At 38.4% G+C, this 19103-nt stretch overlaps 1 protein-coding gene across 1 annotated transcript in view; it reads right to left on the bottom strand.

The window, feature by feature from the left end:
* Positions 1 to 19103, bottom strand: part of TSPAN8 (tetraspanin 8) — a 162896-nt gene that overhangs the window by 20702 nt on the left and 123091 nt on the right. The window contains exon 3 of the mRNA XM_060114164.1: positions 277 to 363. Coding sequence (XP_059970147.1) covers positions 277 to 363 — 87 coding nt within the window. The remainder of the gene's footprint in view (positions 1 to 276; positions 364 to 19103) is intronic.

Below are 19103 nucleotides of genomic sequence, written 5' to 3'. Positions count from 1 at the left end.
CCTTGTCTTTCAGCTTTTTGTTTTGTTTTGTTTTTTAAGGTATAGATGTTGTGGCCTCAAAAAAAAAAATCAAAGATCTATTATTAGATAGAGATGTTGAGAACAAGCTCGGTAACATACCAGACACAGCAGTAGACTTTGGAGGAGTTTCTAGACTATTCTGGCCTTAGGGTTCTCTGACAGAGAAATGCCTGAGTCCTCCAAACCCCATGGCTTTGTAGTATCATGCATGGTTGGGCCACATGCCCAAAACCCCCAAACAGCAGTTTCACTTACCGGCTTCTCATTACGTTTGCTTTGGGAGTAGAGTTGGGGCTTTGTGAAAGCAATAGGGAGTGCAAAGAGCAGCTGAACCTGTGCTCCCTAAAAGATCTCAAAATTCATCTAGGTTCAAGCCCTTCATTTCAGATCAAAGAAACTGGGATCCCAAGAGATAACAACGGTCACATGGTGAAAATCCAGCAGCACTCCTAATCTAGCCCCACCCTTACTACATGCTTCAACTCCTGCAAAACAACAAATGCAATGGAAAAGCAAAGCTTTTTACCAAAGAGCTCTTTGCCAAATCACCAAATCACCTATACAACTTAATTATCTTATAGGTGTGCACACGCACACACTATAAACTGCAAATCTTTTTTTTTTAACTACAAATCTTTGAATAAACAGCTTTAGAGCCTGAAAACTCTCCTTATTTCTTTTCCTCTTTTCCACTAAATCCTAATTTCATTTGCAGATGGAGATAAATGCTCATTTTAGTGGTTCTTTGTTAATAAATAAATCTGCAAGAATTTATATCAAATGATAATGAGACCCTCTGTGATTTTCAGTAATTTTATAACAGTTGGATTTTTTGTTTTTCCAATTTGTTCACTGATATTTTTCTTTCTCTTTTTTCTCCTTTCACAGGTAGATTTACATTGTTTGTCTTAATAGTCACTCTCGCTTTCAGCTTTAAATGAAAATAACATTATCTGAATAGCTATTATGATTATCATCTTAATCTGATGTTTTTATAAAACTATCAATGAGAATATTTTAAGAAATGTATCATAATTTGCTAATTAAATTAATTAAAAGTAAATGGTTTTCTATCAAGAACAATCAGTCTAGAGCCATGATTGATACTAACCTGTTTTATCCCAATTGTTATAAGATTGATCATCATAATTGTTCTTTGAGTCCCTTCTCCAGTTTGGCTTTAAGGGTTTGCCCCTGATCTTTTTATAATGTTTTAAATAATTTGGAGTATGAATTAAGAAATAAGCATCTAAGTATGTCCTTCTTTCTGTTGATAAGGTTGTAAAAGGAAATTAGCTGATATGTTATGCCACCAGGTTAGCCATCAGTGGACACTGCAGAACTTACTAGGCCTACTCCCCACTACCCCTTTCTGGTTTCTTTTTGAAGAAAGTCACTGTTGTTGCCAATCAGCTCTCATGGGACATCCTTCTTTTTATGAAATTAAGATGCAGTTGGTCTGAGCCAGCATTCTAAGAAATTACATAATTGATGTTTGCTTATGAATATGCTATGGACTGAATTATGTGCCCCTAAATTCATATGTTGAAACCCTAATCCCCAATGTGACTGTATTTTGAGATAAGTACCCAGAGTGGAGGCCAGACTCAGGGTGAGCATCTCCCTCCAGCCCCACAGATTCCTTGCCCCATGAGGCCAGAGGAGGATAAGAGTAGGACTAAAATACTATCACACCGGATTCCAATATTTTTAAATTAAAAATCAATATGATTGTTGGAATTGGGAAAACAGCATTAATTGAATTATTATTGTGTGTCAGTCCTTGGACATAGGCTTTCATAAAGTATCTTAGTTAATCTTCACCATTGATCCTGCTGCGTAAAATTACCATCCTCGTTTAACAAGTGCAGAGACTGAGGCAAAGAAAAATCAAGGAACATGTTCCAGGCCACAGAGCAATGTAGATTCAGGATTTGAATCTCAGTCTGCCTGTTTCTTCAAAATCAACTTTCCATTCTTCTAATTTATGATAGAAGAAATTCTGTCTTATCATAATTCTTGCCATTTTATTTCTTCCTCTGTTTCAAAATCCAAATTGGAATTTATTCATCACTGCAGAGTGGTTTCATGCTCCTGACTCATACAAAAGCCTGTACAATGATGGCTGAAATGTCTGTTTCTTAAACATTTATTTAGCATTATTCTGAGTTCTTTATATGTATTAACCCATCTAAACTTCACAAAAACCCATGAATTAGATATTACTACTATCCCGATTTTACAGATAAGGAACTATAAAGCACAGAGAGGTTAACCAATTTCCCCAGGGCCACTCAGCTGGTGGTGAAGGAGCTGAGGTTCAGCTCTTAGCCTCTGGGCTCCAGTGTCTTCGTCACTATTTAAGTTCCAAGCTGACTGCACAGTGGCAGGCAACCACTGTATTTACAAAGTTCACACATTTCAGCCATAGTCAAGTCTATCTTGGGGGATTTCATCAATCAGAATGAAATATAATTACACCCTATTTTTCAGTTATCCCGTCTCATAGTTATGTCTGCTCTGCTTCAACTCTGTTCATTGCGCTCAGCACAACCAATCTAGTGTCCCAGGTACCATATAAAGTACAACGATGACATTGAAATGCTGGTTCCTGAACTCTCTCAATTCCTGACTTCCTTCTGCTCTCTTCAAAACTCTTCATGGTTGGCTTCCTTCAGTTGCTAACACCTTTGGCTTTACAGCTTGGCTCCTTCTACGTTCCCCCATTTGGGTTTGGTAATGTTACGTCACTCTGCTTTCCTTCATAAAGAGCCAGCCTTTCCACAGCTCTCTACCTCTGGCAATGGTTCCACTGAATCTGTGGGCTAAAGGCCCTGTATTCCATGCTTACCCAGACCCCTAAGATGCTCCAAGCATCCACACACTCCCATGCCTGACTTATCTAAGAGGAGCATAAGAAAATGTGGGCAGTTTATCTGTTTTGACACAAGACTCAGAGAAATAGGTTTTGCACCTATGACTTACCTATTATCTACTGCACCTCTAATTCACTCTAATTTGCATCAAACTCTAGCATGAGTGATTAGGAATGATTTTTACTTTCTCACATTTTTCTTCAATTACTAATTCTAACAAATAGAAATCACTGCGTATTTATGTGGCATATCTCAAGTTCTCTCACAAAAGAAACTGGTATGTTTAGCTTAAATGAACATATGCATATTTTAGAGATATTCCAACATCTGGCCCTACTTTGCAAAGGCTTAGTTTCTCTAAAGTTACACCAGAAAGAATTCATTTGAAAACATAAGGCCATGGATGTCTACAAGAAAACCACATCAGTGGGACCGTAAAATATTTGCTTAAGTAAACATTAGAAATGTGACAAATTGCTAATTTCCTATGAAGGATTATAAAATTCCAGCTGAGAACTCTGGGCTGGGAGTAGAGGGGAGAGTAGAAATAGGAATGGTTCCCTAACCTCACAGACTCCTGCTCTAACTTTTGAATGAAAATATTGATGTCACCTGTTGGCTGAGAAATTATCATTGGTCTTTACAACTGTTGCTCTTACTCAAGATGTCTCATATAAAGATTATAGGTCCTATCACTATGCTGATGGGAAGAACAAGGCCTTTTAAGGGAAATCAGAAATATCTAACTGAAATCCATAGCATCAGAAAGACTTCATTATCAGAAAAACAGAGATAACGGTAATCATAAAATAATCAGAGCTCTCCAGGAAAGCAGTAACAATGTCTGGGTACAGTATTGTACAGCTGTCCACAACTCACCTTGTACTCTTATATCAAATTTATAATCCTGAACCTATAACATACCCCTTTCCTAGACTGTCTTTTTCATTTCAGTTTAAAATTCAGATCTGTTTCAAATTCTTATTAGCTACTGAATAGCTATTCATTAGCTATTTAATGAAATACTGACCTCTGATGTATTTAAAACAGCCATCAACACTTTGTATGCTGTTTTTATACAACATGGATATATTTTGACTATTTCATAATTTGAGGACTGCTACTAGTTTGAAGACTTTGAGACGTTATTAAAGTAGAAGCCATGCATTTATTAGCATATTTATATTTCAGTTTGTTTAAATGGCCCATATATATTCTGCATCATAAAGAGACAATGGTTGCAGCTTTTCAGAAACAGATATCTTGGAGAAATCCTGATTCCAGGTCTGGGGCAAGAATTAGGGAAGTGAGCCTGGAACATCTTATCATCCCAAATAGTGAAGAAGTTATCAAAGTTATTAGGGTCACATCAAAAGGACTCAGGAGCCAACTTGAAGACTCTCCCACTGGCCAAAAATGGAATAAATTGCACATCAATGAGGATAAGAACTGTGATGGTATTTAAATCTATTATTTCATAAGGATATTTAAAGAAATACTTGCTTATCACTGTTGTATGATACCAGAAAATAAACTCATCATTTTGAAATCTGTTGAGTAAAGAGTAAGAAACATTTATGCTGCCTTTCTTAAAAAATAAGGTAATGGTAACCAATTAGTAATGCTAAATCTCTCCTTATTGAAAGTATTCCAGCTAGTAAATGAAGAAAATGATAGAAATAGTATGTCACCGGTTTGAAACTCAGTGAACTGATGGGTTGAGGTTCTTAAGCATCAATAGCTACTAACATCACAAAAAGTGAGATGGTCAGACAGTATACACCTCCTGATGAAAGAACAAAATATCACTTATAAGCTAGTTGTACCCAATCCCCTGAAATAATATCCTGAATCTTATCAAACTGCCAAGTGCAACTACTAAGTTAGAGATAACACAGAAGACAAGGGAACATGTTAAACTATACCATGGGTATGCAAATAGCAAAATCCAGGTCACAGAAAATGCAATAGGACAAACCAAACACACAAGTACATAAAACTTCCAGGGTGGGGGAAAGATGAAGATGGATGGAGAACCTAAAGATGAGAGTTGACATAAAAGATATATCAACCAATCAATCACAGTCGTGGACCTTGTTTGTATTCAGATTCAAAGAGGAACACTTGTGAGGCAATTGGAAATTTGAACCCTGGATAGACACTTGATAATCAATTTTAAAATTCTTATTAAGTTTTTAGTGTGATGACATTGTGGGTACATTTTTTCAAAAAAAGAATTATTTGTCTTTTAGAAATATACACTAAAGTATTTACAGATGAAATAGTATATCCAGGATTTGCTTCAAAATAATATGGGGTGGGGAAAGTGGATGAGAATATGGACCAGGAAAGATTGGCCATGGTTTCATGGCTTTTGGGGCTGGATGATGGGGTTGATTATCCTTTTCTATTTTGTGAATGTTTCAGGTTCTCCATAATAAAAAGTTAAAAGCAAAACCAGCCAAAGTACATAGGAATTTCTTTGTTTATATTCTAATCTCAATGTTTAACCAATTTAAAATATTTCAAGGGAAGAAATTTATCAGAACAAACTTTTAAAATCTGGCATATATTCATGAGCTTCATTTAGTATTTGCAAAAGCTGCCCATTTTTCTAAGGAAAAGAGGAAGTACAAAGAACAAACCTTTCTTATTTTATTTTATTTATTTATAGTCTCACTTACTTACTTTACCAATATATATATCACTTGTACTCATTAGGCTACTGACATTGAATGGAAAGTCATTCTAGACAATAAGACTATATTCATCTATTTAAGTTTAGCTAGGTACATCATTATTTTAACAGGACAGATATTTACCAACATGTAGATACCAGCTGCCTATTTACTAAAGATAACCAGGTAAAAAACAAAACCAGAACTTTCTCCCGCTTATACTGCATAAGCCATTTTTTAATCCAGCACACAAAATAATTTTTTTCATTTAAGTATTTTGGGCTATTTCTATTGACTTACTTTTGAACAATCTTTAATGGCATCATTTATATTACAAATGATAACATCAATTTTCCAACATCCCAACATCCAACATCCCTTAACCATTTTGCCTTTCCATATTTCATTTTTCAACTTTCCAATGTTAGATTTTGCTTATCAATTTATTTGTTATTTCTTGTGTCTGCAGACTTTCAAGAGAAACATAAGAGCTGGCTAAAACACAAACCCTGTTGATTAAAAGATGGTGCAATGACACATCAAAATACTAACTTTAAATTTCTGATACAACACTAGTGCCTTAGTTTAATCTTTCCATGATTAAGTAATTTTACTGTTTCTCTTTAAAGTTTAGCATGACCATTGTTTCTTCTTTGGATCTATGAAAATGATCTTCTTCTCATGTCTTTCTCATCACACCCCACCATTCACCTGTTTCAAACCCAGATGTAAAGGTTAGAATTTAGGAGTTAGGCTCCAAATGGAATCAAATCAGATTTTTCCCACAGGGTCCTTAAACTAGGGAGGCCTGAATGATATACAACTAAGAATTGTCTTTTAGTTAGGGGTATTTTTTTCCCTCTGTGATTGTTTTGTAACAATATCAAAACATTTATGAAATGTTTACCCCCACAGAACCCAAAGTGCACTTTTTTGAGTCATTGGCTCATTTTCAATTACTGAAATAACCAAAGAAAGAACAAACATATCCAAACAAGTAAATGGAAAATACACTCTCCTCCTCTTCTGTTTCTCTAGGGCAGAGTCTGTTCTCATTTATGATATTTATATCAAGATCCCTTTTCTTGCATAAAATTGATAATTACAAGAAAAACACTCACCCAGGACACGAAGTTGAAGATAAACATAGAATATTTTATACACTCACACCTGCCATGTCGGAAAAGGATCAGGAATCCAGATGCTGTGAGTTTAACCGTTCCTTCTAGGATTGTTCTGCAATGGCTCTGGAGTAATTTGCCTGCAGAGATTTCTCTGTTCACGGCCTCACAGCAGAAATAGAAAGCAAAGAAGTTGGGGCTGGGGGTGGGGGTGGAGGGTGGATAATCCAGTTATTAAAGTAGATTAAAAAAGTAACACACACAGTTAAATATCACAAGTTCTATCTCTAGGTAGGTGTGTTCTTTTGCTTGTCGTGGCCCCTAGGGTACTGGGCCAGAATATTTATGATCCTTTCTCCAAAACTGCCTTCTGTAAAGTAAACAGATACCAAGTTAAGGGAGTGGTGCTAAAGCAGCGAGAGAATGGCACAGCGATACAGGTTGCTGATTTCAGATACCACAACCCGACTTCCCCTGCCTCTATTTCAACTACAGGGAAATAAGATTGTTTTGCCCTGAGATAAAGGGACATTGTGTCTCAACTCATTTTTGCACTGTCTTTTCTCAAGAGTGCAAAATTTCTTCTAGATACAACAAAAATGCATTTAGAAATCTGCAAAGTCTGAAGGCTTAAGACACAGCAACCTTTCATCCTTAACCCCAGAATGGTGGGAACAACCATTACATGGACCTGCCTTCCAAAGCTTCTAAATGTATTTCAAAACAATTCCATGGAGCTGCCTTCAGTGCAGCTGGGGGAAATGGGGAGGGAGAGGCTGCCCTCTCTATCACAAGACCATTTAGTTTTTATCTTTATTTCTTTATGATGTAAAAGGAAAAAAATTCTCAGGAGTTACTCTCTGACTGTCCCTATTGTGTTCATTTTCTAACATGTAGCCATTCTGAGAGCTGTCTATTTTTAAGGTGGGCCCTCTACTCTTCCTCTGACAAATTGTATCTAACAACACTCCTCTCCACTAACTCAGTTTCTGGATTCCCTGGTCCTCTTGGACAAAAAATTCAGAATGAGAAGGTGGTCATAGTTCAGTGACCATAGATTGTACAATTTGTTTTTCGTGCTAATAGAAGGCAGCTGGCACAGGTAAAGGCAAAATTCCCTGACCTAATCAGGGAGGTGTAGACTGCTTTTCTGTAAACAGTTTGGGTCAGGCTAGTTTTCACATCCTGCCTCTAAAAGGGAGCTCTTTTCCCCCAAATAAAAGAAATGTATACTTCAAAAATTGTTGGGAAAAAAAATTCTTTAAAATCTTTCTGAAGTTCTATACAATAGGCAAGCATGGACTTCTTAAAAATTTGATTAGTTAAAAGAATATTTTTCTAATTTTCACTGACTAAGGTGTCTTTGAAACAATCCCATTACCTGACTATTAAACATAATATATTTTTAATGTAATAGTGACAATAATATCTAGTGTTAAGACCAAATTTAGGACTAGTTCAAAAATAATGGCTTAATATTTAAATAATCACTAAAATTGTTGGTGCTCTATGCTGTCTCCTCCTAGAAAATGGAAATAATTTCACGAACTTCTACTGAGACATTAATGTATATAGGATTATCCATGGCTGAAAGAAGAGAGTTTTTGCTTAAATGAAAAAAAACAAATGGATTTATAGACCTAGAAATGATTATTTATAGTTTAGAGATAAAATCAAAAGAAATATATAGATTACAATGCTGTTTTGTTGACAAGAATATATTGAGTACCTACCAAATTCCAGTTTGGAATAGACTTTTTGTAGATGCTGAATCTCCTTAAGAAGAATATAGTCTTTAGCTAAATCATTATTGAACCCTAAAACGTAAAAATCGATGGTTGTGCTTTTACAGCAAAATTACTCTGTGTAATAGAACACCCAGTCCAATTCAAATCTATATGAAACAGTTCACTCCTCTAAGTTCCTATCTCAGTAAATTTTATAATCACACAACATTTGCCCAAGCTAAATGCTGCAGAGTCATTTTGTATTCCTCTTTCTTTGTTGCCTTATGTCCAATCACTTCCCAGAGTGTGTTGAGCTCCTACATTTCCTTCAAACCTGTTTCTTCCATCTCATCCTTTTGCTTTTCAGCTTTTTATCATCTCTTACTTGAGCCATTTCAATAGAATCATAATTAGTTTTCTTGCCAACATTTTCCCCCTCCTATCCATCTTAGCACTCCAGAATTTTCTCTTTTTTTTCCATAATTCCCTTTATAAAATACTTATTGATAATGTAATTCCCCTGATTAAAAACCAATCTAATGGGCCTCCCTGGTGGCGCAAGTGGTTGAGAGTCCGCCTGCCGATGCAGGGGATACGGGTTCGTGCCCCGGTCTGGGAGGATCCCATATGCCGCGGAGCGGCTGGGCCCGTGAGCCATGGCCGCTGAGCCTGTGCGTCCGGAGCCTGCGCGTCCGGAGCCTGTGCTCCGCAACGGGGGAGGCCACAACAGTGAGAGGCCCGCATACCGAAAAAAAAAAAAAAAAAAAAAAAAAACAATCTAAGGATGGTTTCCTACTACCTAAAGGATAAATTCAGACTCCATAGAATGGCACTTAAAGCACATGGCAAACAGGCCTCAACTCATCTCCCAGAACTTTCTCCTGTTCCTCTCTCCCAAGATAGCTTCCACTCTTAGATTCCATAACCACAAAATTATTTCACAGGCCTAGAATATACCTGGGTCTTTTATGCCTCTGTGCATGTTGTTCCTTCTTCCTGGACTATCCTTTCCCACCTTCTCTACTTAGTGAATTATTGCAACCACCCCTTGGTGCTCAGCTCAAATGGCATCTCATCTGTGGAAGCGTCCCCTTCTATATCCACTGCCCCTACTCTGGGCAGACCTCCTTGCTTCTCAATCCTTATGCCCATTACAATTTGAACAAAGCTTTAGTCTAAAATTGCCATCCTTTACAACACTGATTTTTGTGTCCAACCTCTGATTTTTTAATACATGAAAGGCCAAGATCCTGACTTACTTATCTCTATACCCACAGCGGCTGGCATTGAAGATAAAGGGATGCGTGATTACAGCCAAGATTTCTAGGAAGTTCAACTGAGATTCCCTCATGGATTTCCAAGCAACTACCAACGTGTTTCCCCTCCTCACAATAAAAGTCAGTTATTGGGTAAAGAAAAAGATTTCCTTTATTTTGGGACTTGTCAGCACCTTAACTTGCAAATGTTTAAGAAGGTGACAAAGTACATAGCAATTCCCAAATGCATGTGACCCGAGAACATATTTTTGAAAGACAAGTGCTATAGCACTTACTTATAGAAACACTGATCTAGACAAGCCCACACATTTTATACATGAGAAAAGGGTATCCCAGACAGACTGAGTAGCCCAAGATCACAAAGCTGGTTAGTGGCAGAGCTCTTTCTAAAATTGAGGTCTCGTGATGATCAGATCAGTATCCTGTCCACTTGCATCAACTATCTCCTGGGTTACGTAGTGTGATTGTAAGATGAGTCAGCTACCACCTTAGATCATGAGAAATTGTCATACAACACAGTTAACAGTGAAGGGAAGGGGGTAGGGCAGGGCTAGAGAGTGTAAGCAATAACTCTTAGGCCCAGTGAAAAAGGCCACGTCTGGGAGGAGAGGCAATGAAGAGTGGGATATCACAAGAAACAATAACTGAAGGAAAGAGCAGAAGGTAAGTCTCAATAATTTTAGATAAAGTTTTCCTAATGCTGCCATCATGTCAATTATTATCACACACAGTGAATGCACAGGGCAGAGCAGGATGAGGATTCAAATCTGATTAATCATGAAGACTCGCCACGAGGCAGTCATATTAAACTAGGCTTTGAGAGCAGTACGGGGGACGCTGGCACAGAAAAAAGACAGAGATTCTCTGTGCTCAGAGTAGAGGAAAGGGCATGAATAGAACCATCAGATACCCTATGTAAATTATGGCATTTTCTCTAGGTCATCAAGCAAATCAGGCCCACATTTGGGGCTTGAACCAGAAAACAGGCATTGATAGGAGGTTCATATTTTTATCACTATATCATGTTTCCCTCTACAAGATAGGCCCAATAATTCATTCAACAAATGTTTTGAATGCCTTCTATGTCCCGTGCGTGATACTAGGAACTGGTAATACTGCAGTTAACAAAATAAGATAAAAACCCCTACCTTCACGGAGGATTTTAATATATATATATATATATATGTGTGTGTGTGTGTATATATATATATATATATATATATATATACACACACACACACACACACACACACATATTAGGTAACTAGATTTTGGAAACAAATGTATAAAAAGGAAGTTATCTTCTCATTATAATGTGAACAAAAACAGATGTTCTTTGTTATTATTAAAAAATAAATTAGCATATTCAGATAACTTGCTATTTAGTCATTCTTTCAACAAATATTTATTGATTACCTATTATATTCTGAGCCCTGGGGATATGGCAGTAAACAGCAACACAGAAATACTCCTGATCTCTTGAAGTTTACATTCCAGAAAGGAAGATAACTTCCTCTTGTATTTTTGCTTCGAAAATCTAGTTACCCGATATATTTGTCAGTGGAGTGTGTACTGGAAAACGAAACAATGTGTTTTAGAGAAAAGATTACATTCTCTTTCATCTTATATATTCTCCCATTATCACCATCACGCTATACTAAAGGGACTTTTTTATGGCATTGTGAATATTCAATTCATTTTCTCAAAGGCTGGTAGCAGGAGCAAGAAACATGATGCTGAAGTTTCTCTTCCCTATGACTGTGCTTAGGTGTGGGCGTGTGGGTGCATGAGGTCATGACATCATGCATTCTAAGCAGAGTGAAGAGAAAGTTACGGTACTCTTTAGCATTTCTCATTTTCAAAAATCTTTTTTCTTATTTTAGGAAAATTGAGGTTGCTCATTTATGGATTTCATGATCCCTTTTACAGGAGCAGAAGCTTGGCGTTTGTCCTCCAGTCTGATTCCAGCATTCCTGAGACCAACATTCCTCTTATGCTTTCATTTGAACACAATGCTCTATGCTTCCTATCCTGTGTGCTCATGGAGCCTGGCTCATAAAAACCTCCTGCATATTCCCACTGGGGATGGGAAGCATCTGGTATGAGAATGATCCATCTCCTGCTTTGCAGGACATTTTGAAACCACCATATCTACTTGCAGTATTAATTCCAGCTCAGAAAAGAATGTGCTTGGAATTGTTATTGTGAAGTAGCAATATGGTGTTTATAAAGAATGGGTACCAGGCTTCCCTGGTGGCGCACTGGTTGAGAGTCCGCCTGCCGATGCAGGGGACACGGCTTCGTGCCCCGGTCCGGGAAGATCCCACATGCCGCGGAGCAGCTGGGCCCGTGAGCCATGGCCGCTGAGCCTGCGTGTCCGGAGGCTGTGCTCCGCAACGGGAGAGGCCACAACAGTGAGAGGCCCGCGTAACCACAAAAAACAAAACAAAACAAACAAAAAAAATGGGTACCGATATTCTTCCTCTTTTTATAGATATTTTTATTCTAAAATATTCACGATTTTTACCTGGACATAAAGTTAATAACCAATAAAGGTCATATAAAGAAAAACATGAAAGTATGTATAAGAAAATAGACTCTGGATCACCAAAATCTATTAAGTGTTCATAAGTAAAGATTGAGGCAAAATGGTGCAGTAATTAAAAATGTGTACTCTGACCATGATGGATTAGAGATGCTCATGAATTCTTATTAGCCTCACTGCCATGTTTATACTCCTTTTATATTTGCAACAATTACAGCAAAATGAAAAAGTGGCCAGCTTCTGGGTGGGGTCCAGGGTCTGGTCCTTGGCTTGGCAGCCCTCTAAGCTCAGCTTTGCCAGCCTTTCCTTAAGTATCTCACAGGAGCCAGAATGTCAATTTCTTAGTTTATCATGAGAAATGCACACATCAAGCCACCCAGCATAATATAAAAGCAGATCAGAAAATCCTCTACCATAAAGAAACAGACTCATAGATATAGAGAACAAACTAGTACTTATCAGTGGGTAGAGGGAAGGGGGAGAGGCAGTAGAGGGGTAACGGATGAAGAAGTACAAACTACTGTACATAAAATAAATAAGCTACAAGGATATATTGTACAGCACAGGGAATATAGCCAATAGTTTATAATAACTATAAATGGAATATGGCTTTTAAAAATTGTGAATCACCTGAAACATATTATATTGTACATCAACTATACCTCAATTTTAAAAGTTTAAAAAATAATACTAAAAAGAAAGAAAATCCTCTTCCTATAAGAAAACAGCACAGAAGGAGAGCATACAGAGATAGTTTCTTGGTGGAGGGAGTGGATGGTAAATTCAGTAAAGGAGGTAGTAGATACATTGCCAAGAGTTGATAGGCTGTTGGTGAGTCTAGAACCATCCCAGGAATCCAAAAGCTAAACCCTCCAAAAGATGTTCTTCTCTCTCAATATGGCTGTGACACACCACCTTATTCTTTCTCCCCCAGGTTGCTTTCCCTGTACTCTCTTCAGTCCATGCCCCCTCTTGTGATCACAATCTAACCCTAGATAAGAGGACATCAAAATTCACTAGGTATTCATTTACCAAACTGTAATTACCGTTCAGTCCTGCTTCCAAGATTGCCTTTTCATTGCATTTTAAATATTTCCAAAATACTTCACTTAAACATGACTGCTTTCTTGATCCATTCCTATAGATTTTACTAGTTGATTTCTCTGAGGTCAATCTTATTGTCCTTCTCTCCAAATTGGGATGTGTGTCCTTGTACAGACAATGATATTCAACAAGAGAATGAAGGATACAAAACAGAGCTTTGTAATCACCAGCCCAGAATCACTGGATTCTCCATTTTTGTGCTGAATATTTGCCTGGTTGTTTGCTTTTAAATGTAAAGTTTAAATGCCAACCTGCTTTCCCGTGAGTTCTTTCTGAATCAGACTTTGTTTGGTCAGCTCACAAGGTACACATTGGCTGCCAGCATGATTAGGCTCTGGGGTAACAGTGATTAAGAGGTAGGGAAGTAAGTGGAGGCCACCAACACAGAATTTAAAAAGAAAAAAAAATAGAATACGGTGGGGATATTTAATGCTTGTATCAGACACCAGATTCTCATACTAAAGGAGCCAAGAAAATGTGACACAGAATTTAACACAGGCTTCTCCCATGACTGGTCAGGAAAAACATAGACATTTTACTCATAATGCTAATTAGGATCTCACAAGTGATTAATTCCAAATTATAAAGGTTTATTCAACCTCACAGAGTGGGAATGAATTGCATGGCTATTCTGGTTCCCAGGAGAAAATAAAATAACAGGAAGTCACTATAAAAGGTCATTTATCAGGATATCCCAAACTTCCATTTTATACCTTTATAAGAAGCGACAAAATGTATCCCAAATAAGCTCAGGTAGAAAAGAACTCAGACTCTGGTTTGAATTTTTTTTAAGTAGAGAGAGTCCTATTTAGATTTTCTTTAAGCACTTGGAAGGCCTCTCTTAATGCGAGAAGGCAAAAGAAACAGATATCCCAGGAAGCCTGTGATCAACACTTAGACCATCATTCCTGCAACAAGAGGGTCTGGCTGCATTTTCCTCACTGTCAACCCATATGAATGGATCACCCTAATTTCAATCCGTATGAAATGAAAGTACACTCTCCAAATGCAATCTTTAAAGATACAATATCCAAATGAAATTTTTCTAGAAACCGGGCATGGACTATACCATTTCTCCTAGAAATCTCCTCTAGCTCCTTTCTTCATTTATACTCAGGCATTAATGTATCCTTCCCTGAACTTCCAAGTCATTCCCTTGTTTATTAACAATGTGATTGATTCAGAAAATGCTTCAGCCATAGACCAACCATGTGAGGAGGTCAGAACATTTTTAAGTAAGCTACTCTTGGGGTCATCAAGTGCCTATGGGTAAAACAAAACCACGGGATTGTTTTTCTTTACATGGAGTCATATTGACCTCTAATTTTGCCTACACTAATCATTAAACCTTCAGGAAATATTCCAAGGGAAAACATACTGATTTTTTTTAATTGTGGAAAGAACCCAAACCTTTTCTGCATGCTAATATATATATATATATATATATATATATTTAAAAATTTGTTTTTTGTTTTTTTTTTAATTTTATTTATTTATTTATGGCTGTGTTGGGTCTTCGTTTCTGTGCGAGGGCTTCCTCTAGTTGTGGCAAGTGGGGGCCACTCCTCATCACGGTGCGCGGGCCTCTCATTATCGCAGCCTCTCTTGTTGCGGAGCACAGGCTCCAGACGCGCAGGCTCAGTAATTGTGGCTCACAGGGCTAGCTGCTCCGCGGCATGTGGGATCTTCCCAGACCAGGGCTCGAACCCATGTCCCCTGCATTGGCAGGCAGATTCTCAACCACTGCACCACCAGGGAAGCCCCATGCTAATATATTTATACAAGTTCATACTTGAAGCTTCATTGAGCCAGAGAATTCCTGTAAGTGGTCTGCTCTGTTTCCTCTTCACTCTTCATGCTCTCTTGAATACATGAGTGTGAAGAGGTATTGTTAAGCCAAAAATATTGGCCTAGCCAAGTCCCCCAAAAAGGAATGTGCAAATCTGGGAACACATTCCAGTATTTCTAGCTACCAGTACAGGGCCTGAAGTATAAGAAGTACCAGCCAGAAATATCGAGTTTCTCGAGAATCAGTGAGTCTCAGCCAATCCCCTGAAGAGCTTTCTGAGAAGGAAATAGTTCATAAAGCAATTCTCCATGCAGTTAGAGATTTACTTTAAATTTAAATAATAGTAATAGATATCACTTTAATCTCTCTTTAATAGATACCTCTTTAATAGATATTTAAGAGGTTTCCCAGGCTTTGAACCCTCTAATGGATTCCCATCACAATTAAAATGAAATCCAAAGCCACACAAGATGGGCCCTTGGCTGCCTCACTGACCTCATTTCCAACTACTTTCTCCCTCACTCATGCTGCTCCAGCCACAGTGGACTCCATGCTGGCCCTTGGACTTGTCAAGTGTACTCCCAGCTCAGGGGCCTTTCCATCTCCTCTCTCCCCTGTGGAATTCTCTTCATCTGCAGATGGCTTCATCCACAGAGGAGATGGCTCATCCTCTCCGCTCACTGTATTACATGTTCATTTGTCTGTTTGTCTTACTGTCAGTTTCCTTTTGGAGTGTAAACTTCAGGAGATCAGGAAAAATTTCTGTGTTGTTCATTGCTTATCCCTGGGGCTCAGAATATAGTAGGTGTTCAGTAAACATTTATTGAATGAATGACTAAACAGCAAGTTATCTGAATACACTAATTTATTTTTTTATAATAACAAAGAGCATCTGTTGTGTTCACCATTACATTCTCACTGCCTAGCACAGTGACTGGCCAATTATAATCTCCATATGTGCTGCGATACAGCACTGCAAAAGAAAAATGAGGCTGCTTGTATGGACCTTATATTCCACCAAACAAACAAATACACAAATAAACATGCAAGAAAACACCAGGGAGAGAAAAATGGCAGGATCCTGTGCTACAGAGTGACCAAGGGAACTACTTATGTCATATGAGATGGAATGCTTAAGGAGGTGACACTTAAACTGGGTCCTGCACCTGGGTCAAATCGTGAAGAAACACTGAAAAAGCCCAAATCAAGGGCATTCTACAAAATAACTGGCCTAAATCAATTAAAATGTTAAGATCATGAAAGTTAGGGAAAGACTAAGGAATTAACCCCTATTCAAGAGAGGCTAGGGCTTCCCTGGTGGCGGCGCAGTGGTTGAGAGTCCACCTGCCGATGCAGGGGACGCGGGTTTGTGCCCCGGTCCAGGAAGATCCCACATGCCGCAGAGCAGCTAGGCCCGTGAGCCATGGCCGCTGAGCCTGCACGTCCGGAGCATATGATTCGCAATGAGAGAGGCCACAACAGTGAGAGGCCCGCATACCGCAAAAAAAAAAGAGAGAGAGAGGCTAGAGAGAGACATGGCAACTTGGTGAAATGCATGACCCTGAATTGGATCCTTTGCTATATAAAAGATGGTACTTACCAAATTAGTGAATGTGAATGGAGTCTCTGAGCAAGGATATATAGAGATTCTTGATATTGTTCTTGTAACTTCTCTGAAGGTTTGAAATTATTTAGAATAAAAATAAACGGCCTCTGTGGGGGGAAAAATTGAGGCACAGAAAAGTTAAATAACTTTCCCAAGGTCCCATAATATGTGGTAAAGCCTGGATGTGAACCCAGGCAGTCTAGCTCCCAACTAGGTGTCTTCAACCATGTTGCTTCTATAAAATAGAGTATATTAGCATAACGTCTCATGCAAAGTAAGCTCTCAAGCAATATCTATTACTATTAAAAATTAATATACTGTAAACAAACAAATAATCTGAGTCCTGCATGATAAGAAGACACAAGCCATGCTAGGAGCTAGGGTAAGAGAATTCCAGACAAAGGTAACAGAGCGTACAAAGGCCCTAAGGTGAGCACAAACTTGGCATGTTGGAGAAAAAAGTCTGGTGTGTAGGTAGCATCAAAAGTTATGGGGAGCAGGGTTTGAGATGAGATCAGAGGCAGTTCTTCAGGTCAGACGCTGCAGAGAGTTGTAAGCCAGGAGAAAAAGAATGTCATGTATTTGCATGTTATTGGAAGTGTAGGCAAGTTTTATGGGCTGAATTGTACCCCCCACCAAATGCATATGGTAAAACCCTTACCCTCATTGCCTCAGAATGTGACTATGTAAGTGACATCAGCAAGATGTCAGAGTAGGGGTCCCTGGACCATCCTTCTGCCCACAAACACACCAAATAAGCAATAGTTCACAAATTCCCTTTATGAGGCATCTAGAAACTAAGTGAAAGGCTCCTAAACACTGAGTGACCATGAAAACATATTTATTGAAACCAGTAAAGGGATTCAGGATATCCTCTTCCTGGAGTCCCTTCCCCTGGTGCAGTGTCATATGGTCAGAAAGAGAGCTCCTGGCTCCTGACTTCTCCCCTTCTACCAGGGGAGGGAGGGATTGGTCTGCCTATCCAGTGCTCCTCCCCAGAAGCTTGACCTCAGTCCTGTCAGTCTTGGAGGCTAGATGGGTCCACCATAGCCTAACAGCCTGAAGGAAAATGGAAACAGCAGCATGGGATCACAGACACATCATAGCCCTACCTCCTGCTCAGCACAGAGTGTGTGGATGAAAGAGCCCAGCCCTCAGCTTCCGCCAGGGAGGGAAAGAGTAGAGCCATGTGTACAGCACCCCTACTTTTCTGAGGGGGCTCCCCCGGGCACTGACCTCTGCCCTGCCTGACTTGGAGTTATACAACTTAATAACAAAAAAACTAATAACCTAATTTAAAGATGGGCTAAGGTATGAATAGACATTTTTCCAAAGAAGACATACAAATTGCCAACAAGCATACAAAAAAATGCTTATGGTCACTAAGATAGGGAAATGCAAATCAAAACCACAATGAGATATCATCTTACACTTGTACGGATGGCTATTATCAAAAAAAACCAAAAACAACAGGTGTTGGTGAGGATGTGGAGAAATTGGAACCCTTGCACACTGTAAATAGGTATGGAGAATGGTATAGCCACTATGGAAAATGGTATTGGGTTCCTCAAAAAATTAAAGATAGAACTACCATATAACCAGCAACCCCACTTCTGGGTGCATATCCAAATGAACTGAAATCAGGATTTCACTGAGTTATCTTCACTCCTATGCTCATTGGAGCACTATTCACAATAGCTAGGATGTACAAACAACCTAAATTTTGATCACCAGATGAATAAATAAAATGTGGTATAAACATAAAATGAAATACTAGTTAGTCTTAAAAAAAGAGAGAAATTGTGCAATATGGGACAACATGGTGAACTTTGAGGACATTTTGCTAAGTGAAGTAAGCTAGACAAAGGAAGACAAGTACTGCATGATTCCACTTACATGAGGTATCTAAAATAGTCACATTCACAAAATCAAAACCAGGAACTGGGGGCGGGGGGGAGGAGGGGAGGGGGAGTTATATATTAACAGGCATAAAGTTTCAGTAAAGATAAATAAGCTATAGAGATCTGCTTTACAATATTGTACATTCATTCAATAATAAGGTATTGTACACTTAAATTTCATTAAGAGAATAGATCTCAGGTTAAGTGTCCTTACCACAATAAAACTGAAAGAAAGAAAAAGAAAGAAAGAAAGAAAGAGAGAGAGAGGGAGGGAGGGAGGGAGGGAGGGAGGAAGGAAGGAAGGAAGGGAAAGAAAGAAGGGAAAAAAAGGAGAATGTGGCTATATTTGGTCATACCTCTTTAAAGAGGTAGTTAAGGTAAAATGAGGTCATTAAGGTGGCCCTAATCCAATATGATTAATGTCCTAACAGGAAGAGAAAATTAGGATACAGACACAC

The sequence above is a fragment of the Mesoplodon densirostris genome, chromosome 11 (genome assembly GCF_025265405.1).
Source record: "Mesoplodon densirostris isolate mMesDen1 chromosome 11, mMesDen1 primary haplotype, whole genome shotgun sequence".
Taxonomy (NCBI): Eukaryota; Metazoa; Chordata; class Mammalia; order Artiodactyla; family Ziphiidae; genus Mesoplodon; species Mesoplodon densirostris.
Note: the sequence above shows the minus strand (reverse complement) of the source record. Positions and strands in the feature narration are given on the sequence as shown.